The following is a 26100-nucleotide window of genomic DNA, read 5'->3' as shown; positions in this document are numbered from 1 at the left end:
ATTTATTTTATGGGGTGTTTTTAGGGGGCTCTTTCAAAGAACTTGCGGGGTTGATGCAGTTACGCCCCTGTTCTTAACTCAAGCTAAAGACATTTCAGGGTCTGGATCGGAGACGCACTTAATGTCAAGTTATTGGATAATAACGCAACAATATGCTATAATAACGTTAACGTTAAGTCTATGCTAATGAGTTGTCATTGGGACTTTGCTTTTGCACATACAGACGTAGCAGACACGAACCCTCCCCCTGGCGCGTTGCAGCAGGACACAAGCAACACACCAGCAGAAGTAGACACTACTGTGTCTGAATTAGCCACGTGTGAAAAAGAGGTGGAGCTTACGCATTACTGCCACCGCCCCCACACACGTCAGCAGCTGCAATAACGCCGGCTACACCTGTATATAGCTTTAAGGAATGTCCTGTTAACTTCTGGAACATAACGTTTACTGTTTCAGGCAACGTCCCGTGACAAGCCCTGATTTAATGGGACTTTGAAAAACTAGCCATTTACAACTAAAAAGGCACAACGTTACATTTATTTTTGCCCCAGTTTTCCTCAAAAATTGGCTAGATATGTATCCCCCTTTTCTCCTTGGTATATATTTTGACCCCACAAATTGTATTTATTATGAGAATATATACACTTTATTTAAAATGCCCAGCAAAAGGGCAAGTTGATGAAGTAAAGAAGGCATTTTCATATGCACCTGCTTTATGATTTAATGTGATCTTCGTGCAGCAACGAGTTCAAATATATACACACATATACGCCTATTGACTTGTATGGGAGTTTCTGTGCAGTAATGCCCTGTCTGCATTATTGTAAGAGTTAATGGCTATCCCCTATACACTTTTATATAGATGATAACTTGTGTAGCAGGGTCCCCCCTGGCCCTCCTCACCTGCCCAGAGTAGCGGATACCCCCGCACCATATCAGGCAGTTGCAGGGGCTCCCGGCGACATCAGTGCCAGGGCGCTGCCATTTTCCGTGCGTTCGCGCATGCGCGGGAAGTCGTGCAGGCACAGGGTAGCCCCAGGAGTACCAGCGGCCATGTTGCGACTGGCGCGGGGTTCGCGCATGCGCGGTACGCATGAGGAGTCGTGGTGACCATTACTTGTAGTGCAGGGCCGCCGTAGATGTTGCGCATGTGCAGGAGAGTGGCGTGGCGGCCATTAGTCTAGCGCAGGCGCAGATAGAGAGAGGTAGGCGGCCATTAGAGAGGCGCCAATGCGGTCCTCGTAGGGAAAAGCCCCAGAGTGGACTACAACTCCTAGCAGCCTCTGGGGACTGCCCTATGATCCCTGTCACATGCAGTCAGACAGCCGCTAAGGCTGACAGATTCTCCTGCTGCATATATATACATTGATGTGTGCAGACAGGAAGAGTCAGTTGGAGCTGGGAGAAGGGAGGGGGAGGTAGGTATAGGGAGCAAGTGGCTTCTTATACTAGGCCAGGTTACCCCCAGGCCCCAGCTAGGCCCAACTCACCAGTAGATGTGTAGCTGCTGTGACCCTTTTAGCAGTTTAGCTGACTTTAGTCAGTGAGATAGACGCTGCTGCGTGCTCTGACAAGGAGGGAGCAGTGTGATAAGTGTGTCTGGGATCAGACCTGCATCAGTCAAGATAGGGACTATCTGTGGGTGAGACTATCTGGAATGGGAGAGTACACCATTGCTGCGGATTCAGCGTTGGACGCAGACGGGTCCTTTTTTATTGTTGCTGAACCCGGGCGCAGGAGCCCAGGCAAGAATTTCTACAAGTGCACCAACTGTACCCTACATACCGGTTTCCTTACAGGCGCTGATCCCGCCAAGTGGGTGGGTTGCTGGACTATTGGGACACTTGGGTATAGTGGTGGAGTTTATAGCCCAGTTAGGGGCAAGGTTATAGCTGCCAACTAGTGGCAGAGGGTAACCCGGCTGTGTTGCTATTATTGATGTGATGTGATGTTATTGTTTTGCCCATATAGTAAACAGTTACATATATATATACTTCCTTTTATGTGTTTCCTATTGTGGGTCCTGTGTCAGGGGTCATGCTTTGATATTTTAACCCCTTCTGGGCTTATTTCACATTACACTAGTATGCATTTAGCGTAGGGACCTGCTAAAGAGACTTACCTTGACGTGGTTAGCAGGCTTGGCATTATTTGATCAAAGGATGTATACCAAAAGTCTCCTTTTTTCTTATAGGTATTTACACCATACATATATATATATATTCCCCATTGATTGCTATCCCTATGGGAGAAGCGCAGGGATTCACTTTCTGTTTTGCACATTTGTATGGCCATTTCCTTCACTAGCTGCATGCTCTTTACATGGAGAAGCGCAGTGATTATATTTGTTTTACATCAGGGGTCATTCTATACATCTGGAATCCCTGCACAGGTGGAGGCGCTGTAAGCATACGTTCCAGGATACACCCCAGGCTCCCAGTGGCGGAGGTTCAGGCCTCCTGTGAGCCTAACAGGTATTGCACCACACTGTATGTGGATATCCCCACATGGTCCCTATCTGCGATTGGGGGGGGGGGGGAATACACATTACATTTTGGATGCGCTGCTGAGATCTCAGACCTGGGGTGCCCTATATTTATTTTGTCAAATTGTTCATCTAAATTTCCACCATGTTTGTGCCCTCAAGGCAGGAGAATCCTTTCCTTGTGAATATTAACTGGGGGGCACACCTAAAATGGAGTCTCCCGCCAAATCAGGAGAGCACACGTGCTGCTGACTGCCAGCCTGCACCAAAATATGTTGCAAAAATCTGTCCAGGACTGCCAGGAAAACCAGAGCCCGCCCCCACAACTTGATTGGCGCAGAGCCGAGCCAGGACCACTCCCTTATAGAATGTGCCCCATCTATGTATGACCTCAAGTGGAGAATGTACGAGGAACTGCAGTCAGCAAATTCTCTTCTTCATAATAGAAGTTTAAGATGCAGTTAATCACACCCTCAAGTGTATGGAGCCTGGCTACCAACTATGGGTAAGGTACCCTTTCTTTTGTGCCGGTCTGGTAGTATGAACTATGACCCCGACCTGCTGCTACTAGACTACAATGAGGTGCTCATAGACGGAAAAAGGTGTCTACGCTACTCTTGTGTCACTTGTGACTTCTCAGGTGGAGAAATGACTTGGGTACCTAGGTGTACCTGCTGCGGAGTACAGTTTCCGGAACCCGTGCTGCTGCGGACTCCAGAACCCGCCAAGAAAGGTGCGATTGGCCTCTCCACCAGGGGGAGTGAGCACATTGAGCAGCAATCAGCCATTTCTGTTCTCCATAAGAAAAGTACGGGGTGCAGCGAGACACACCCTCAGTTGTATAGAACCTGGCGAGCGCAAAGAGTGGATGTACCCTTCTTCTTTGTCCGTGCTTACAAAAAGGCTTGAGTAAATATGATGGTATGGACGCCAACCTATTTGAGCTACCCATAGATGTCCAGATGACACAGGTGGGCGAGGAGGTGTGCGTACAATGTGTCAGTACCAAGTCTGACTGCCCATTTTGTGCATTGACCTGGGGACCCCAGTGTGCTTGCTGCGGGGCACAGTTCCTGCTTCCCAAGCTGCTACAGCCTACAGAAACCGCAGAGGAAGAGGTGATCGACTTCAATACTGGACCGGTCAATGCAGGTAATCAATTTACCCCCCTCACAGAAGTTTCGGACGTCTCGAACACTCTAACCGCGTTCCAGATCCGTTCCAGAGCTGGAACCCGCAGAGAAAGCTGCGAATGACCTCTCGACCAGGGGGATCGATGCTGTTAACCCCCCTTGCACAACCACGGAGGTTTCTGAGGCCCTCGTGTGCACTAACCACGTTTCTAGACTCTGCTCTAGAACCACAAGATTTTCAAGCTACATTGACCAAAATGGACAGCTGCGACGCTGTGGCCGCACCGAGTCAGTGTGCTATAGCAGATGTTCCAGGGGGTCCATGCACCCCGGTTCTAGACTCGGTTACACACTCAGAACCACAGATTCCAGAACCACAGATTCCGGAATCACAGGGTAAGGTGTCTCTACCCCCATCCTCTCTTAGTGATTCCAGCGACCAACAACTCGTGGTGATGCGCCAGCCGGCGGACCACTCCTGCAAAGACACAGAGCCAACTATCTCAGCGGATACAGAGCCTGCTGTGGGTCCGTGTGCCCTAGGTGAGGTGTATCCAGATGCTGCCGCATGCTCTGTGGTGGGCCCATGGGCCCGAGGTGAGATTGCTCATGACCTGGCAGTGGGCCCGTTGTACATTGACGTTCCCCTGACAGCAAGCGCTGGTGCAGCCGGAACCGCGGACGAGTCCCAAGGCCCTGGCAACTCCCAGTGTGTCGGAGGAACAGCCGGAGATGAGATCGGAGGAAGAGGATCCCATCGCAAGCCAGCGGAGTGGCTCCGATGGAGGCGCCGGACGTTGAAGTAGAAGAAGAGAAAGTTGCGATGCAGGACCCAGTCCAAAATGGCGGCTTCCGTCAACCTGGGAGCCCGTGCGTTCCAACTCAATTGGTCCAGGACTGGGATCCAATGCTCCCGCGTTTCCAGAAAATGGGTGGACTTCCCCAGAAGTGTCAATATCAGGTTCCCAGGAGATTGAGGGGTGTGCTATCCACACTAGCCAGGCTGCAGTGTGTCCCACAGATGATTGCTACCAGGTGGAACAGGATCAACACAGCTTCTAAGGAAGCCTCAATACACATGTATGCATACGACACAATCCTATATGCACACAGCCAAAGCCTCTCTGACCTTCAACACATACTTCAGTCTGACTTTTTGAGACTCGAAAACTGGATTTCCCAAAACAAACTATTTTTAAACACTGACAAAACTGTAACAATGGTATTTGGGACCAAGACTAAATTTTTAAAGCTTCCAGCGACTGAGCTCCAGATTAGAACCAACACTAACACCACCCTAACTCCTGTTACTAGTTTTAAATACCTCGGCATGTGGTTGGACTCCCATTTCACATTCGGGATGCACATTGATACCCTGACAACCAAGACCTATGCCAAACTAGGGGTACTTTACAGGAACAAATCCTCCCTAAGTCTCCTGGTCAGAAAGCGTATTGCACAGCAGATACTAATGCAATTATTGACTATGGAGACATAGTATATGGCTCGGCACCTCAAACCAACCTTAGTAAACTTGACACCCTCTACAATTCAATTTGTCGTTTTGTTCTCCAATGCAACTACAACACACATCACTGTGAAATGCTCAAAGAACTAGATTGGTCATCACTAGAGTTTAGGCGCAAAGTTCACCTTTCCTGTCTTGCCTTTAAATTCTTCATGGGCAAGCTACCCAGCTATCTGAACAAGCTCCTCACCCCTACCACATGCAGCACCTATCACCTGAGATCAGACTCCAAAAGACTGTTCATGGTCCCATGGTTCAACAAAGTATCCGGCCGTTCCTCCTTCTCCTACCGTGCACCCCAAAACTGGAACAACCTACCAGAGACTCTCACATCCACCACCAGTTTAAGTTATTTCAAATCTAAGGCTGTCTCACATTTTAACCTGGTCTGTAACTGTTTCATACGCCCATAATATATATTTTCTTTAACTGTGCACGCAATGTCTTGTATATAATGTATACCCTGTTCTTTTATGTAACTGTATTTGTAACCATGTATTATTTGTCTTACTCTGTGCCCAGGACATACTTGAAAACGAGAGGTAACTCTCAATGTATTACTTCCTGGTAAAATATTTTATAAATAAATAAATAAATAAATAAATAAACAGTGTGTACCGGCCATCTGCCAAGTGGAGGGACAATTCCACTCTACCCTGATGTCCAGTGCAGCTGAGGTGGTAACAGTCAGCATTCCTAATGACCTGCTGGATACCGTGAATCAATGCAGTGGTAAGGTATCAACCCTTTACCCCCTGCAGGATGTAACAGGGACTTTGAGTACAGAGACATTGCTAATCGCTCGCTTCCCAGTGGAAGTCTCTCAAGTGCTTATGGGCAAAGACTGTGTTGTGAATGCCCCATTGAAATTGGCCTCCCTTAAGCGCAAAAAGGAGTGCTCTATTCACCATGTGGTGGACAGAGGGAAAGGTCAAGACCTCCTGGCCTACCACATCCATGCCGCGGATGGCCGGGTAAGGGTCTGGCACAGAGACCCCTTACTATTCCTTCCACCAGGGGGAGGAGGTGGTTTGGAACTAGAGACTGTAGGACCCAGTCATGATTTTCAAGAGACTCACAGGAGTCAAAGTGAGGAGCCCTCACTCGATCAGTTAGGGGTACCCCACTATGAGTCTCAGCTGGTCTCGTTTATCAGTGTCATTATTGAGTTATGTAATGTTGATGATAAAGTGCATGTGACCTGTTGTATATACTATGCAATGCATTTTTATTATATAACTCTCTGCTGTATGACACTGTCCCAAGTGAGGCCATTGGGGATTTCACCAGGGGGAGATTGTAGCAGGGTCCCCCTTGGCCCTCCTCACCTGCGCAGAGTAGCGGATACCCCCGCACCATATCAGGCAGTTGCAGGGGCTCCCGGCGACATCAGTGCCAGGGCGCTGCCATTTTGCATGCGTTCGCGCATGCGCAGGAAGTCGTGCATGCGCAGTGTAGCCCCAGGAGTACCGGCGTCCATGCTGCGACTGGCGCGGGGTTTGCGCATGCGCGGTTCGCATGAGGAGTCGCGGTGACCATTACCTGTAGTGCAGGGCCCCCTAGATGTTGCGCATGTGCAGGAGAGTGGCGCGGCGGCCATTAGTCTAGCGCAGGCGCAGATAGAGAGAGGTAGACGGCCATTAGAGAGGCGCCCATGCGGTCCTCATAGGGAAAAGCCCCAGAGTGGACTACAACTCCCAGCAGCCTCTGGGGACTGCCCTATGATCCCTGTCACATGCAGTCAGACAGCCACTAAGGCTGACAAATTCTCATGCTGCATATATATACATTGTTGTGTGCAGACAGGAAGAGTTAGTTGGAGTTGGGAGAAGGGAAGGGGAGGTAGGTATAGGGAGCAAGTGGCTTCTTACACTAGGCCAGGTTACCCAAGGCCCCAGCTAGGCCCAACACACCAGTAGATGTGTAGCTGCTGTGACCCTTTTAGCAGTAGCTTAGTCAGTGAGATAGACACTGCTGCGTGCTCTGACAAGGAGGGAGCAGTGTGACAAGTGTGTCTGGGATCAGACCTGCATCAGTCAAGTTAGAGACTATCTGTGGGTGAGACTATCTGGATTGGGAGAGGACGCCATTGCTGCGGATTGAGCTTTGGACGCAGACGGGTCCTTTTCTGTTGTTGCTGAACCCTGTCGCAGGAGCCCGGGCAGATATTTCTACAAGTGCACCAACTGTACCCTACATACCGGTTTCCTTACAGGCGCTGATCCCGCCAAGTGGGTGGGTTGCTGGACTATTGGGACACTTGGGTATAGTGGTGGAGTTTATAGCCCAGTTAGGGGCAAGGTTATAGCTGCCAGCTAGTGGCAGAGGGTAACACGGCTGTGTTGCTATTATTGATGTGATGTGATGTTATTGTTTTGCCCATATAGTAAACAGTTACATATATATACTTCCTTGTATGTGTTTCCTATTGTGGGTCCTGTGTCAGGGGTCATTCTATACATCTGGAATCCCTGCACAGGTGGAGGCGCTGTAAGCATATGTTCCAGGATACACCCCAGGCTCCCAGTGGCGGAGGTTCAGGCCTCCTGTGAGCTTAACAGGTATTGCAACACACTGGTAACATATGTAGATATCCCCACATGTTCCTTATCTGTGATTGGGGGGGGGGGGGGGGAAACCCGCTACACTTGTATAGAGAAGTACAATCACTGCACATTATGAATGAATTCAGCATTCAACATCCAAGTACCAGATCTTTGGTTCCACGTATTGGCAGTTTATATTTGTGAATCACTTGTCAGCGTAAATTCAGAGCGTTTTATTGCAGGTATTTTATCGTTCTCAAGTCATTTTGATACCTGGCAGAGGGATTCCAAAGATGCAGTGATGGGGGCTGAGTTATAGCCAAACTCATTTGGTGCAAAGATCCTAAATAGAGATGGACAAATTTTGGGGGGTGAATCTGGATCTGCAGCGGATCAGACGGTTTATGTGGTCCGCGGATTTCAGCGAATCCGTGTCTAAAAGGGCGGCTCGTTTTCTGTGGATATTTTAAATTATTATTACCAATACGCTCCACGGATTCCGCAAACCGATGAACGGATTTATAGAATCCGGCAACGGAACGCTGTATCCATGGATTGGAGTCTACAAATCCGTCCACGGGTTGTATCCAATGGCGAATTTTGGTGAATCCGTAAAACCACCCAAATCCCTTTGCAGATTGTACACCGCGAAACGGATTTTGGGGTAACATCAGCTAAACAGATTTTGGGGGTAACATCAGCTAAACGCATTTTGGGGGTAACATCAGCGAAACGCATTTTGGGGGTAATTTCGGCGAAACGCATTTTGGGGGTAACATTGGCAAAACGGAATTTGGGGGTAACATCGGCGAAACACATTTTGGGGGTAACATCGGCGAAACAGATTTTGGGGGTAACATCAGCAAAACGGATTTGGGGGGTAACATCAGCCCTTCTCTAATCCTAAATCGAATAGCACACTCAGAATAAAAAAGGGAAAAGAAAAAGGGAATGTGTGCAAAAATAAATTGTTTATAAATTGCACTGCCCCTTTATGTTACAATCAACCAGTGAAACGATGGAGACGTTTTTAAATGGCCAGTGACGTTCTCTGTATTGAAAGTCCAGTTTATATTGCTATGTTGGGCTTCATCTTTACAAATGCAGAGAATATCTAATGACACAATTGCATAGTTACATAAATGAGGTACTCATCCTATATTTGTATTTATATTGATCCAGAGGAACGCTAACAAAAAAAACCCCAGTGAAACATTAAACAATTATAGGATCTATTTACTAAAGTTTCCCAGCTGCAAACGTAAGGCACAAAATAGAGCCTTATTTATCAAAGAAAGGGAATCCTACTCAAACCATTGGGCGTTTTTCCTTTAATAAATCTGATGCAATTCTTTTGCAGACTTTGTCTCAGTTTTGCAACATTAGTAAATTACCCCGTCATCTCACGAGGGGACAAAATAAATTCCTTTCTGATGCCTGAATTGTTAACCAGACTGCTCCTTGGATCAACATCCTTCCTATGTTGAACCTATTTGGTATATCCCTGTGTACCTTCCCTTTCTAAAAAGATGTCTAACCTTTTCTTGAAGATGATTATTGTATCTGCCATCCAAGTCTCCATGGGTAACAAATTCCACATTTAACTACACTAACTGGACATATGTCCCATTTCCTCCAATCTCACTTATTATTGAGCCAGATAATAAATATTATATTGATGTCAGCAATGTTACACAACAACTGGTCTGATCTACTATTGTGCTCCATGATGGTGTGAATTGATAATTGTCAATAGATAGGTCACACCCATGGCTTCCCATAGATTTCTGCAGTTTTATTGTATTGAGTTATGGGGTCAACCCTAATGCTATGCCTATCTCTAGTGCAATCCACATTCCACAAGACTTCAGTCTTCCATTGCTGCAGAGATAGACAACTCAAACGCGCAGTGATGTACAACTGCATGAGTGCTGCAAACTGAGACAAGTATACAAACCACAACTGGGCTATATAATGACCCACACAAAAGGTAACACAAAAACAGTGGAAACGTTATAGAAAACAAGACATTGATATTGTAGTAAGCGTGTGCTGGTTATTCATCCATGCTTTGGTCCCCAGAAAGTCCTTCCTCAGGATCATTTCAATGTCGTCTTTTTTATTTAATTATCACTGCCTTCTGTTGCCCTCTATATGTGTTATTATATTACATAGTGTATCAAGAGGTATGTGTGCGCTACTGCCGTCGTGTCAAAAAAATAGCCTTTGTTTTTTTTCTTTCTGAAATGAGACATATTTATGAATATGGCTACTGTTTTAGAATTTGGCGCACGCTGCACCAATATTCTGTGGTAAAAAAAACACAAAAAAAAACCACAAGAGTTCCACCACCTTAAAGGTGACGGGGAAAACCAGCGTGGGAAAACCCTTGAAGAAAAGTAATACAAGCCGCACATTTTTTTTAATACATAGACCTGCGCCGATATGCAAATGCGACTCCACCCTAACCCCTCCCACTCGGGCCATAAATCCCTCGTCTTCTCGCGGGCCCCCCAAAATGACGCAACTTAGATTAATGTATAGGCGTTGACCGACTTGCAACAAAATAACGACTTTGCACTGGAATTTGCCCTTTGACACATAGATCCCATCGTTTTGATCTGATTACCGTTGTACTGATTTGACCTTGCACTGACTGAGAAAATTCCTATTTAGTAGAGTTCCTGTTGACATGTACCTCACTAAACACTCATCTATACAACATGGGGGTAGAGCCACAGAGATTTGTCACTTTTGCGCTAATAGCGATTGTGCCCCAAATTGGGAACGGATGTTATTTTTCTTCATTTTAATGGGTATCAACAAAGCTAATGATATGCAAAAATGACGTTGGTTAATAAAAGTAGCAGTGATATTAATAGGGATTTTCGTGGAGCAGAGACACATTAACCAATACAATGCATATGCGCATTGGCAAAACTGTAAGTCGCTTTAAATAACGCATGCGCAAAAGGCGCATTACTCATGTGAGTTATCTAAAGCTAATGCAATTATTGTTATAATATGGATAATTGTATCTTTGTTATTGTTTTAACTAGTTTTCGTTATTTATAGTGTCTTTCCTTCATTTCTTTGTACACTATTTAAAGTTATTTATTAATTATTATTGTAGACATATGTATGGATAAACATTATTGTTCACCCATACTTAATACAGTCATGATTACAGTATATACCATATTAGATCAAACAAACGTATATCACTTTAATCACTAAAAAAACAAACTACAGTTTATGATGTGTTTCAAATATTTATATGATCCCTAATAAATATCTTTGTATGACATATTTAACTTTTTGCAATGAATGAGTAAAGTCAGTACATTGCTTTAAGGCTATCCCCAGAAAGAACTCAATGATATTCAGGTTCCTAATGCAGGCTATGCCAGCTTTTGGAAAGACATAAATATGGTAACGTTACTCACACGCGTTCACCTGAACGGAGGGCTGAGGATCTCTGTTGAAGGGGAAACTGCTCATTACCATATGGATTTGCATATGAGTAAGTCAAAAAACATTTACTAAGCATTAACACACTCAACCCTGTGCCCCCCATAATGTAAAACCATTATTTATTTTTTAACATACAGAGTTAATACCCCAGGCCTACGGTAGTCCCCGGTGGTCCCAACGGGTGTCTGCATGCCCCACAGTGCACCAGAGGGGGTGTCCACAGGGTCTGGGGGTCTCTGGGTGGTCCCCGCTAGGCGCCATGGGCCTCCAGGTGGTCTCCATGGGTGAGCCCGCGGGTGTCTGGGGGTCCCCCTCACAGGTGTCTGAGGGCCCTCGGGTGGTTCCCACGGGGGTCTGGGGCCCTCGGTTAGTCCCTGCGGGTCCGCGGGGCGCCCCCGGTTCTTCCCCGCAGGTAGTACCCGTGGGCGTCCGGGGGTCCTCAGGTGGTCTCCATAGGTCCCCGCAGAACTAAGGTACCAACCCTCTATGTCAACAAATAAACATCGCCCTACATTTCAATCAATCCCATCCCCCCCCCGCCCAAACACATACAGAACAGTAATGGGCAAAATAACTATTATCCAGATATAGATAATAGATCATTTGCCCATTATTAAACACAACATTAGCCAGCATAAATAAAGTAAATAAATACAGTTCTACTTACCACAGCAATATGCTGGCCGTCCTCTTCACGATACAGCAGGTCCCTCTGTCCTCCGTTGCCAGAAAGCATACATACATATTAAATACATTCTAATGGCCCCTAACCCTTTAATCACCTTAGCAGTTAATAACCGCTATAGTAATTAAAGGGTTAACCCTTCCTGCCCCGCTACCCACCCGGGAGGCCTAAGCACCCACCCGGACCCACTATACCCACCCTGTACCCATTGAGTAGTATAGATGTAAATCATACCCATATAATAATATGGGCATGATAAGCCTCTATAGCACTCAATCAAAATAAATTAATGCTCCAAACACAGAATAATAAAACATTAGAAAACTCCAAAAAAACACAATTCACTAAATAAAAATACTAGCCAGCTAATCCAATTAATACAAGCAATAACCAGATCAACAATTAATTAATTAAACCATTAACCAATCGAAACAATTAATTAATAAAAACAATTCGGAATTATTTCAAACAGTAACCAATCAAATCAATTAATTACTAAACCAACTCGAAATTAATAGTAATATTAACCAATCAAAACAATTAATTAATACAACATTAATGAATTAATTGAAACATTAAACTACAAAGAAATAAATTAAAAATATATCAGAAACAACCATTAAACAAATTAGCCAACACAATACATCATTAATTAAAAACTAAAAACAATTGCCAACATTTAATTTCAATAAAGCAGAAAAATACCAAACAATGACATCCACATAATAAACTCAAATTGAAAAAAAAACCCAGCAACAATACAAAGCCAGAAATGCCCCCAAAATATTGTCCTAATAATGTATTGATATGTACCCTAAAGTGGTACAGATTAATATATTATCAGTCAATGTGCCCACCCAAAAAATTCAAAAAAACACATCCAATGTAAAAACCTGTAAAAAAATAAATTTACAAACATTCAATATATTAATTACCATTAGAAGCACTGGCCCTCCGACTCTCGGGGAAACAGGAAGCTCACGTACCTTGAAGGCCTCAAACAGCATCCGATGCCATCCGCCATGAAGATCCGGTTCAGGTACCCAAATATTCTTTGATCTTCTTTATCTACTTCTTCATCTGTCAATCCATAAAATCCCATGGTAGATCCAATCTGATGTTGTCTTGTCATCTTCTTGGGCTCAAATGAGGTGTCACGGCCTTAAATAGGGCTAGTGATGTCACATTTTGCCTCGAACTGGTTTAACAGCCACCTGATTGGCTGTTAAAACCATGTGCCAACTTAATTTTTTTTAGTTTTTAATGATGTCACTTAAAGGGAATGATGCCAGCCAATCAGAATGACTGTGCTTCATTAGCCCCAAGATGGGTGTTTAGGCCTTGCGGGTGGGTAGCGGGAGGGTTAACCCCTTCAATACCGTAGCGGTATTAACCGCTAAGGTAATTAAGGGGTTAAGTCCACCCGCAACTCCCCGGAAAGGCCTAAACACCCACTAAGGGCCAAATACCCCCTTCACCCACCCCCGTTACCCACAATAAGCCTGGTACGAGTGGTTAACCCCTTCATTGCCGTAGCGGTATTAACCACTAAGGTAATTAAGGGGTTAAGTCCACCCGCAACCCCCCTGAAAGGCCTAAACACCCACTAAGGGCCAAATACCCCCTTCACCCACCCCCCGCTACCCACAATAAGCCTGGTACAGGTGGTTAACCCCTTCATTGCCTTAGCGGTTATCCGCTAAGGTAATGAAGTGGCTGTAAATCCATTTTTCCTGCATCGGCTTCATGACGGGGGTCTCCGGTGCTGGTATTATTGGGTATCAGCTCCGGAGAACCCTGGCATCAATCCAATGCAAGAAAAAGGCCAACATTTTTGTAAGTCCCGTATCGCCGCTCATCGACGCTTCTCCCCACCAATCTGCCAACTTTTTCGGACGTTTGGATTTTGGGAGAAAATCGCCATTTTAGGGCGCAATAGGCGGCGATTGCTGACTCGCGGCTACTAGAATCGCGCGTGTTTATGAACATTCAGAAAAGTGTCGCTAAGTGGCTTATCGCCGCTCAGTCGGCGATTTGATTTTGTTCAAAATATTTTTCGGCGATAATGGCCATTATCGCCCATTTATCGAAGCTTACTGAATCTGAATAGGCATTTTGGCCGATAAGTGGTCGATAAGTGCCTTATCGACGCTTACTGAATAGGCCCCTAAGCATCTTTGGGGATATGCGTGACGGATAATGAAACGTTAAATGGTGATAATGTTACGGAAAAAACATAACAGCCCTCTGAGGATCTACCCCATGGGGAGATAACAGGGAAATAGTCTCATTTAAAAATACAAATAAATGAATTTAAATATGCAAATAGTCTTCTTTCCTACGTATCTCAGATGTGTCGACATGTAATCGCGAAATTGGGCAATGTCACCTGGAAATTCAATGAAATTGTCGCATTTAGCTTTGGCTTTCTCAATTTCACCCGCATTTTTTTGGGCTAATAAGTTCTAGCGAACAACTAGCTAATTTTCAAAGAGTTTTTTGAAAGTTGAAAGTAAACATCGGCGAGCCAGATTTGGTTCACACGTCACTACGTCTTAACCTTCCTGTAAGTTCCTCATACAATCAATGAGACACTGAGTTAAGTAAAAAAAAGAAGCAGAGATCTTATAGCTTGGAGTCCATAGCATAGTCCAATTATGAAGTAGTAATTTCTTTAACGATTTTGTTGGTGTTTTGTTTCTGAGTATCAGAAGGGTGAGTGAAATTAGGAGGGGGAGGGGCTATTAATCCCCCAAAATGGGGGGGGGTAAAAAAAGGTGACGAGGGTGGCTAATAAGACCATGTTTTAAAGCAGGGGTGTGCAAACTTCCCCCCATAACTGCTCTCCTCCCCTGCTCGCGCCCCCATCCTTACCTTGTCTTCGGCATCAAATGACGGCGCTGGGTCATGTGACGCTGCGTTGCCATGGCGATGCATCGCCGAAGACAAGGTAAGGGACGTTGCAGAGGCCTCACGCGATCTCCCGGCATTTCATGTAAGTGCCTTGGGGAAATGCGCGGGGGCTCTGCAACCACCACGCCCCCCCACCCCCTTCCCGGAAAATCCTTCCCCAGTTTGCGCACACTTGTTTTAAAGGATTAGTAAATTCTATTTTATATTCAAATTGACTACAGTAGGGCCACCGGTATGCGGCAAGTTTCGTTCTAAGGGCCCCGCCGCACGCTGAAAATCGGCGGAAAGCGGAACCGGCGATTTTCAGCGTGTGCGCATGCACATAACGGCAATTCTCCCCTTCTGCGCATGTGCAACCTCCGTTCGGCGCATACGCACCCTCGGCAACCACCCGTTCTGCGCATGCGTGACCTCTGACTTCCCCATTCTGTGCATGCGCAGACATGTTGGCCCCCTTCTCGGAACCACCGTATCAGCACATCGCCGAAAAGCAGGGCCCTATTTATACTTTTTGGTTTCCTTTGAACAGAATTCTATGTTGTCAAGAGATTCTAGTCCAGCCTCGGCCCCAATGCAAGGCTTGGCAACATGGTTTATATAAGCACTGGGCCGCAAAGATTACAAGCAGAAGGGTCACATGGGTATTGTAATCTAAGTTTTAAATATATTTGAAAGACATGCATGACCTGGCCATAGGTCGGGCCCAACTTGCAGCGCCGACCAGCCGCCTCCCTCCCCCTTCCCACAACAGCCACTGGGCCCGGGACACCTCTCCCAGCTATCCCCCCCCAGTCGGCAGCCCTCAAATCCAGACCCTGATTATCAGTGAGTTATTTCTTGGAATACAATGTAATGAGTATAGGACTTAACCCTTTCATTTCAACAAAAGTTATGTTATGGTTATGGTGGGTGAAAAGGTGACTGAAAATCCTCCACGTATAGCATATAGCAAACACAAATATTACTTGTGAATGTGTTCACAAGTAAAATTTTTATTTTATATATATATATATTTAACTAAGTATTTATATTTATATATTATATATATATAACTTAGTTAAGTTATGGTGAGTAAAGAAAGTGACAAAACCCATCCACAGTAGAATGTTCATAGAAGGACAGGCCTCGCTGAGCCGTGCGGATGCTCCGCGCTGAGCCCCTGCATCCTCAATGAGGATGCCTTCAGAGGGGGCTCGCGCGAGCGTCCGCACGCGTGATGAGGCGCTGGATTTTTCAGCCGACAGCCAAGCTGTTTTTCAGAGCGCTGTCGGCTGAAAACATCTAATCAGCGTGGAGCAGCGTTAACGTCACGGCGCCATGACGTCGCCGCCGTGACGTTGACGTCGGTGCGTCGCGGGCGATTGGCCCAGCGACGTCACTGCCCCGCCTGCCTCAGTCTCCCCCCGCCTCCGATCGCAGCCGCTGGCTCGCCTGCATGGGCATGAAATCGCGCACATTTCAGCAGGCGAGCCTCAGCGTCAGCACGGTCCAGCCCTGCTTCCCCTTCTATGGCCCCAGCCTTAGACAGGTTTGCAGCCCTGCCTTTTACCATTATCACCCAGCATACAGTGCTTCCACTGGAGCAACGGATTCTGGGAAGGGTTTTTGTCACTTTTTTTACCCACCATAACTTAACTAAGTGTGGTGAAACCTATCCCATGCTTCATTTTGCAAAGGCAGTATAACCAACCCCACACTGATGAGACCCATTAAGGTCGAAACGGCTGTCTGTGGGTGGGTTTATTGGCTATGCATCTTAACCCAGGCTTTTATATGGTTTTGAAGCAAAAGGTGGCACTGTGTGCTCATTTGCATGTCACTTCCCAGAATCCATTGCTGCAGTGGAAGCACTGTATGCTGGGTGATAATGGTAAAATGCAGGGCTGCAAACCTGTCTAAGACATGCAAATGAGCACACAGTTAGTTCACACAAACATATCACTGTAATCACTAAAAAAATAGCATTGTTTCTGATGTGTTTCAGAGATTTCTATAATCCATAATATATATATATACGTTTTAAGTTATGGTCGGTGAAAAAGGCAACAAGAAACCTCCACCGTATTGCATATAGCAAATATAAAGATCACTTAAATGTGCTCACAAGTGATCTTTTATATATATATATATATATATATATATATATATATATATATATATATATATATATATATATATATATTACGGATCATAGAAATCTCTGAAACACATCAGAAACAATACTATTTTTTTAGTGATTACAGTGATATGTTTGACCAATGAGCATGTGCAGTGTATTGGAAAAAGAGTCTCAGCCCTACGTCCATCCCCGTTCCTACAGGCAACGTAACAATGGTGGTTTTCCTAATAGGCCTTATTTATGCATATGATTACTGCAGCTTTGGGGGTCCCCATTAAATGAAGGAAAAATAACATCCGTTACCTAATTAGGTAAGGTAACGTTACTTAGCGTGAGTATCCCCACTTAGCGGGAGAATCCCCACTTCTAAGGATCCACCTCTAAGGTCCTTCACCATTAAAGAGCCCCATTCTGAAGGCTCAGTTCTCCATAGAAACGCAGGATTGTTGTAAGATTAGCAGAATGGACGGGATCAACATCTCAGGATGAAATAGAGTCACGCCGGCAAAACGAAAATGCCATTGTCTGCCTGTAATGATCGTAGTACAGAAACCTCGGCCCGTCCAAACCGCCAGGGAAGTAGGAGGAGGGAATAATACTTACTAATGTGCAATTTTTTTAATGACATGTTTACTGCATCCATAAATCTGCGATACTTAATGAGGAATTTTGGAAAGTTAGCAAAGGTGCTGGACAGTTGAATTATTTTATTATTTTTCTGACATTCCCCTAAAAACAATAGTTTAGTATTAAGATCAGTTTGAATTATTGCAAACGTCATTGTAGATAAGATTCATTAGGCCCAGTCATTATCAATCAGGTTTTGCCTTTCGGAAGGGAAAGTACTTCCTCCCCCCCCACCCCCCCAATGCATTCCTAATCTACTCCTATATCATTAAATTAAACTTTTCCTATCAAGCTATCAAACTGCCTTTGACTTAAGGCTACTTCTTTTTGGATCCCTACCATGTTGAAGGCAGCCCAGCAACAAACACTACTGTTGCAACATGTACAGTACCTACAGCACCGTAGCAATCTGGGAAGCTGCAGTATAATTTATCTGTGTATTGGCTGCATTTGGACACACATGATCTTCCACATGCTGTTAAAGCAGCGATTAATGTTCTAAACACTTCCCTTGACAATGCACACGCTACAAACTGAGCAATGGTGAGAATGACTGCACAGTGAAACATTATTGATACTTTCCAATACATAAAGTACAGTATTTGGAGCTGACTCCCGCTGTCAACTTCTAATTCCTTCTTAAGCTATTCAGACTCCAGATATCAACAAAAGACTCTCCATTTGGTTGTTAGGAGGTAGCAGGCATCATATACAAACAGAATGCTAAAGCTGTCAAGATTATGTGTGCTGGAGTTATATTTTCTCTACGGAAAAGAAATGTTTTGGTCTGGACATGTGTAGCGAGTCGGTGTAATTATACATTGCAGCATGCTCACTTTCTAGATAAAGACGTTTGTCTCGGGAAACATGGTTAGACCAAGGGTAGCCATCGCCAGTCCTCAAGAGATACCAACAGGTCAGGTATTCAGGACACCCCTGCTTCAGCACAGGTGGCTCAATCGGTCCCTGCTTCAGCACAGGGGGTTCAATCAGTCCCTGCTTTAGCACCAGTGGCTCAATCAGAGGCTCAGTCTTTGACTCAGTCTTTGTCTTTGACTGAACCTCTGATTGAGCCACCTGTACTGAAGCAGGGATATCCTGAAAATCTGACCTGTTATTGGCCCTTGAGGACTGGAGTTAACTACCTCTGTGGTGTACAATGTTAGAGCCAGCAGAGTGATAATGTAACGCCGGGAGAGAACACCCGGAAAAGAGAATCTTGGGGCTAAGAGCTAGCAATCTAAGAGGGGTGTAAAGAAACATTCATCGTTTCAGGTTTATTACAGGTTTCAGTGCATATCAAAACAGGTAAGGGTGTTATAGGGTGTTCCTTTTACTAGCTGCTCTTCTCATCCTTAACCTAATTTTGCCTTCCCAGCAAAAGCCTGCTGGTATTATTGATGCATATTTCAAACGTGCCTGAGCAGGGGACCTGAGACATTTCACTTTGCACATACCGCCCCAGGCCATAGATTCGCCTCCTTACAACGACAGCACAGTTTTTTTCTCTCTTCTTCTCTCTCCTAAAGAATGTACAGGCGCTCACCTCAAGCTATTTATACGGAGAGCTTAGGAAAGGAAAAAAAGGAACACTGTTGGCCATGATGTGTATGGGGTCTGTGTATCAAGCAGACAAGATTATCACCATGCAAGTGTGTCGGTAATTTACTATGCTGTCCATTAACACCTGCATCAGATGTAAGAACCTTTTTTTTAACTCTGTATGTTAGATATACTTTACACAAGTGTTTTACAGTAGAAGCACAGATTTGCTCCTAGTTTGATTGAAGTATAAGAAGTGGCGAAAACTGAAGGCAAAATGCTAATATTATACATATCATTATCATATGTGCTTCAAGCAACTCTTTATCATTAGAGCCTGGTGTTATTATACATACAGTAGCAGCTCCTAGAGTGGACATAGTTACTAACAATGTCGCTTCCCTGTACAAGCAGAAATACAAACAGAATTGAATGCACTTTCATATATTGATATATATTTCTACTTACTGTTTTATCAACAAAACAATTAGCCTGAAACATGATTTTAAAAAACCCACGTTAGTTGGGTGTAACTCTTCCACAGAAGGTAATAAACGTATTAAGAATAGTGGAGAAGTACCAACCAAAAGACTTAAAGCAAAGTAAAAAAAACAAATGTTCCACCAACACATGAAGTAAACATACAATACACGTCAAATAATATTTTGGAGGCTTCCTAAAAGTGGCAAAAAAACTAAATTGTTGTTCCTAATAGTGTCAGCTGCTGAGAACGGCTCAATATTTCTGAACAATCACTCAAACGAAATACAGCGCAACCCCGCTATAACGCGATCCGTTACAACGCGAATCCGCTTATAACGCAATGCAAGCTTGGCTCCCAATTTTCGTATGTATGAATACTTTACAACACGATTATTGGCATACAATTGCATACAATTGTACATTATTTCTAACGCGATCCACTTATAACGCAATGTGATTCTTTGGACCCCAAGCACAGCGTTATAAGGGGGTTGAGCTGTAATTTTCTCAAATAGGTACCATTTTCTAATGAACCCGTAACAAACGTGATATGTGTTCTATAGCATGTCTTGTGCTGCTGTTACATTGTGTCTAGTGAAAAGCTATTAAACATACTGTGTTTGAATTTACAAAGTTGTTATGACGGTGAATGCTTGCATTTTATTACTCCAACATCATTCTAATTGATGCTTTAAGTAGGTGTTTTAATTGCACATTACAGTACATCATCAGAAACATGTAAGGTAGGAGGAATTCACCGTGTATCATCCATGCCTTGGGATGCCACCTGGCCTCAGATCACCTGAGCAGGTCCAGCCAGTCAAGGATTTTACATTAGGATCAGGAATGTAACCCTTTCGCTCCCAGTGGGGCCACCCAATATGGCTGGAGGTATAATGCTGAGGGTTACTCCCAGGACAGCTTTAGCTAGTTCAGGCTTTGAAATCTCCCAATGCTGGATCCGTTCCTGGATTCTCACTTAAAATATAAACTTTACATTTGCATGAGTGAACTCTTCACGATGAGATGTTTTGGTGATTGATAGATGGAATACAGCATGCAGTTTCCTGAAAAGTCAATATACAAACTTCTCAGTTAATTCTCTAACTATCTCCATTGTTAAAATTGTTCTACAGTCTCTAATGGTGGAAGAGATAATCTTTTTTTATAAAATAAAGTGCTTTGGTGCTCACAGATAGGGCTGTTTCTGCTGTTAACCTGGGGTTGTGTTTCGATTACATTCATGTTTTGATTTGCTAAAACATTGTAGGCTGCTAAATGTATTCCTCAATATATGTACATTTTGCAGCTATAAATGGCTTTAAAGATTTAAAACCAACAACTTTACAGACAGTTCTGAATTTCGGGCCCTGAGATTGACGGAGCAATCCAGGGCCCCAGATCTAACTAACACCTTCATCAGGATAGAGCAATCCAGAGCCCCAGATCTAACTAACACCTTCATCAGGACAGAGCAATCCAGGGCCCCAGATTTAACTAACACCTTCATCAGGATGGAGCAATCCAGAGCCCCAGATCTAACTAGCACCTTCATCAGGACAGAGCAATCAAGAGCCCCAGATCTAACTAACACCTTCATCAGGACGGAGCAATCCAGGGCCCCAGATCTAACTAACACCTTCATCAGGACAGAGCAATCCAGAGCCCCAGATCTAACTAACACCTTCATCAGGACGGAGCAATCCAGAGCCCCAGATCTAACTAACACCTTCATCAGGACAGAGCAATCCAGGGCCCCAGATCTAACTAACACCTTCATCAGGACAGAGCAATCCAGGGCCCCAGATCTAACTAACACCTTCATCAGGACAGAGCAATCCAGAGCCCCAGATCTAACTAACACCTTCATCAGGACAGAGCAATCCAGGGCCCCAGATCTAACTAACACCTTCATCAGGACAGAGCAATCCAGGGCCCCAGATCTAACTAACACCTTCATCAGGACAGAGCAATCCAGAGCCCCAGATCTAACTAGCACCTTCATCAGGACAGAGCAATCAAGAGCCCCAGATCTAACTAACACCTTCATCAGGACGGAGCAATCCAGGGCCCCAGATCTAACTAACACCTTCATCAGGACGGAGAAATCCAGGGCCCCAGATCTAACTAACACCTTCATCAGGACAGAGCAATCCAGAGCCCCAGATCTAACTAACACCTTCATCAGGACAGAGCAATCCAGGGCCCCAGATCTAACTAACACCTTCATCAGGACAGAGCAATCCAGGGCCCCAGATCTAACTAACACCTTCATCAGGACAGAGCAATCCAGAGCCCCAGATCTAACTAACACCTTCATCAGGACAGAGCAATCCAGGGCCCCAGATCTAACTAACACCTTCATCAGGACAGAGCAATCCAGGGCCCCAGATCTAACTAACACCTTCATCAGGACAGAGCAATCCAGAGCCCCAGATCTAACTAACACCTTCATCAGGACTGAGCAATCCAGGGCCCCAGATTTTACAAACACCTTCATCAGGACTGAGCAATCCAGGGCCCCAGATTTTACAAACACCTTCATCAGGATTAGGGATTCAGTAATTTCTTTTACTTTTTTCCAGGGAACCTCATGCGCGCCCCAACCTTATGTTCAGAGACGTTCAGGTCATTCTGCTTCCTCTTCCCCCGATCCTGAGGTGAGTCGAACCTTTAATCAAAGCAATGGAGAAAAGCATATATATATATATACGTATACATATATACATACATATATATAAATATATATAGATATTTATGTATATGAATACAAACACACACACACACACACACACACACACACACACACACACACACACACACACACACACACACACACACACACACACACACACACACACACAAATATATATATATATATATATATATATATATATATATATATATATATTAAAATATATAGATATATAACTATACAGACACAGATATATATGCAGTAAACAACTGCCATTTGTTACTTACAATATATATTTACTCATAGATTATGACTTTATAATTTATTACAAGAAAGGTGGTTTTGTTTAGTGAGTGCCTCTGTGGTGTGGTGTGGTGTGGTGTGGTGTGGTGTGGCGTAACACTTTGTAGAACCGTGTGTGTGTGTGACCTGTAGCACTTGTTCCGCAGGTTGAGATCTGCTGGCTTACAGGTTAATGGCCATTCTCAATTGTACAGTTCAAGCCTCTAGTGCGGGGGGCTTTACTTCCTTCACTCAGCTCTTCCTGATGCAAAGTGACCCATTCTCCAAAGTCACAACGTATAAATAGAGTGAGATCACAGGTCTAGCACATGATTTTGTGCACTATTTATTTCTTGTTACGTTACTCATTCGCATTATGAATACGGTTGATTAAACAATCTACTGTATTATTTTTTTTAACCCTTTACTGCTTGATTTGCTGCCATATTGGTTTCACCTTTACCTGCTGTGCATACGCCTCCCTGATTCTCGCCGGGTTATTACACTTACCCAGCCCTTTTCAGTATGATGTCCCAAAGACCTTTGTTCTAGGCTTAGAAAAAAAGCAATGACAAGGCAATGCATACTATTGGTAATCTGATTTATCTCTCGCTGAGTTTATAGTGCTGTTGGGACAGTCACTTATATGTTATACACTGTCCAGGCATAAATATATAATTAATTCCGAGCCTCTCAGTGTCTAATAGACAGTCCTCGGGACAACTCAGCTAGGACATGTATTTGATATGGTCTAGGACATTTGACCCCAACTAAACCGCCGCTGGTGGACGTGCTCACAGGGCACCTCGACACACGCACTTTTTGCCACACGCACTCCGACGCCATCTTTAAAGGGCAATGTCCCGCCACAAACTCTGTCTAACCAGGGCTGCCCGCTCCGACCAGCCATATTTAAATGTCCCGCGCTGGACTGCTACACGTCTTCGCGCCACCACTTTGAAGCACCACCTTTAAATGTCCAGTGCCGGACATTTAAACATGGCTTCTCGGAGCGGGCGGCACGGAGCTTGTAGGGACAGAGATTGTGGCGTGCTGGAGTGCGCATGGCGGGACTTTGCCATTGAAAGACGGCGTCGGAGCGCGTGCGGTGAAAAGCGCAAGTGGTGAGGTGCCCTGTGGCCAGGTGTCCCGCCGGCGTGTTGTCCCGGGTTTGGCGGCGGAGCGCTGGCGGCGGTCTGGTCACAACCAAACAATCCCATTTCCTATTGGATATAACCATCTAGTTTCACATTCCCATAAAGGATCAATACAAATATGTGTGTTTGGGAATTCACTGGCTGGGGTGCCCTGCAGAGGAACGCCGGCCTATGATAACAATCCTAAACTTCCTTAAGCTTGTGAGGTGCTTTATGTTGCAAAAAAGGAATTAAGATACTGTAGGAATGAATCTGCTGTCCAGCATGCACCACCCCAGGGGCCAAACGGTAGACAAATACTTACAGAGTTGAAAGGTTAAAAAGAAAAAGTCAGCAATGAAGGGGAAGAATCATATCACAGTAACAAACTCTGCAATGTTATCTCCTTTCTTTTCACTCTCCTTGCTGTAAAAATAAAGTCCCCACCACTTTGATCTACACCAGGGGTGGCAAACTCCAGTCCACAAGGGCCACCAACAGGTCCGGTCATTATGACGGAGCCACTGATAGGGCCACCTGTGCTGAAGCAGGGATATCCTGAACACTTGACCTGTTGGTGGCCCTTTAGGACTGGAGTTGGCCGCCCCTGATCTACACTAACCTGCCATTCCTTGTTAAAAATGTCTGCGTGTTCCTGCTACGAGCCTTTCGGCTTTCGGCCTAAGCATAGATCAGCTCTAAAAAACAAAACAAAGAACAGTTAATATAACGCTAGAGTCTTATTAAATACTCAACAACAAAAAAAACTCTGCAATTGTAGTGTCTTGGAGACGAGATAATCAAGTGAACAATATGGTATTGCGATATCGGGACCTAGTCATATGCAGTTATACTCCTGAGCCTTTGTTTGTAGAGGTTTCTTGACCTGGTATAGAACAAAGAAGCACGCGAGGGTATCAGAAGTTCACTTTAGCCCCAAAGCTAATTATTTCTATTTCAGCGTAAAAACAGAAATAGTTTAGCAACCAGTTAATTCCAGACCTACTCTATGTACAATGATAGTAACGTGTATAATGTATTAGCTTAGTCTGTCACTTGTTGCCAAGCCATCAAAAAATATCATATTATTCAGTACGACTTTCCAGGCATCACTTGCTAATATAATATGTAAGGTTGAGATGGGCAATTGCCATTGAGTATCCATGAGATTAGCGTCAGCTCATTTTCTAGATCAGGAATATGCTGAAATATACAGTAAGTGGTCTCAAGGGACCTAGGAAATAAACAGCTTGTGTAAGTAATCAGGATTTTATATTTATAGCACTGTTGATCCGAAAGTGGCCTCCTACAAAAATGTTTTGAAGAGCTTCACACGACATCAGAGTTTTCATAATCTGCACACCAAATGGAGCATCAAAATGTATATTTATGTGTGTGGAGAACAAATGATGCAAGTTGTCAAGAATTACGTAAGTAATAATAAAACGATAACTGGTGTACGTCATGATTTTGTGTATTGTTTTAAATAGGGTTGACAGGAACCGAAGAATTATCTTTAGCATTTTAGAGAAGTCTAGAAGATCACACATACTTGAGTGAAAGAAACAAATTATTTCTATGGAAAAAGAAAATGGCTGTGTTCTGGTACCCCGACATTATCAAACATCCCATATAAAGATGTCATTTGGGGTGCTAAATCCCCTCCACATTTTGACAAAGCAACCACACAAGTGGCACCTTCTACACATTAAAGAACCTTTATATCATAAGAGTCCCTCAGCTGGCTTTGAAACGTAGCAATTTGTATTAGTACTGGATGGACGCATGTCTTTTTTCAACCTCATCTTCTATGTATCTACAGTATGTATTATATAAAAAGGTCCATAATGATATTAGCAATATGAACATTATACAATACAATGGATGCGCAAAACGTTCACTGAAGTTAGGGAAACAGGTGAGATTGGAAATCTGGAAACTTCACGACCATCTGCCATTCTAGCTAAATTCTGCTGAAAGTGGCAACATTTTTGCAAAAATTAACAAAACACCCGTCAAACAGACGTAAGGCCGCGCCTATAGTGCAGTCGATGGCGACGGCGACACGACGGGTGATGTCACCCGTCGCCACAGGCGAAAGTTATATTTCGCCGGGCGGTGGCGTGGTGGGTTTCCCGACATTTGATTGGTTCAAGGGCCGTCAGTCGCATGAGGCGACAGCCCCTGAAAAATCAAATTTTGCTGGCTACCAGTTTTAGCGACGGCGACGTTACTCCGTCACATTGTCGCTGTCGCGCTTACTATAAGCGCACGCGGCCGCGGCGGCAATGCATTTGTTTTCGGGCGACGTTGTATTGCCAGCACTATAAGCGCGGCCTAATTTTTAGCAAGCTTAGCTTCTGCAAAACAAATGCGCAAGCACATGAAAAATAAGACAAAAAGGGAAAAGTAACATTTTTGTCCATCTCTATACAACACAAACACATTTCTG

The 26100-nt window shown here is 44.5% G+C and overlaps 1 protein-coding gene across 2 annotated transcripts in view; it reads right to left on the bottom strand.

Annotated features, from left to right (window-relative positions):
* Nucleotides 1-26100, bottom strand: part of WNT3A (Wnt family member 3A) — a 121921-nt gene that overhangs the window by 66714 nt on the left and 29107 nt on the right. Inside the window, exon 2 of one of the 2 annotated variants that reach the window (XM_075588026.1) lies at nucleotides 22111-22206. The exons of the other annotated variant lie outside the window; for it this stretch is intronic. Coding sequence (XP_075444141.1) covers nucleotides 22111-22206 — 96 coding nt within the window. The remainder of the gene's footprint in view (nucleotides 1-22110; nucleotides 22207-26100) is intronic. 2 annotated transcript variants of the gene reach the window in all.

This window comes from Ascaphus truei, chromosome 2, assembly GCF_040206685.1.
Source record: "Ascaphus truei isolate aAscTru1 chromosome 2, aAscTru1.hap1, whole genome shotgun sequence".
NCBI lineage: Eukaryota > Metazoa > Chordata > Amphibia > Anura > Ascaphidae > Ascaphus > Ascaphus truei.
Note: the sequence above shows the minus strand (reverse complement) of the source record. Positions and strands in the feature narration are given on the sequence as shown.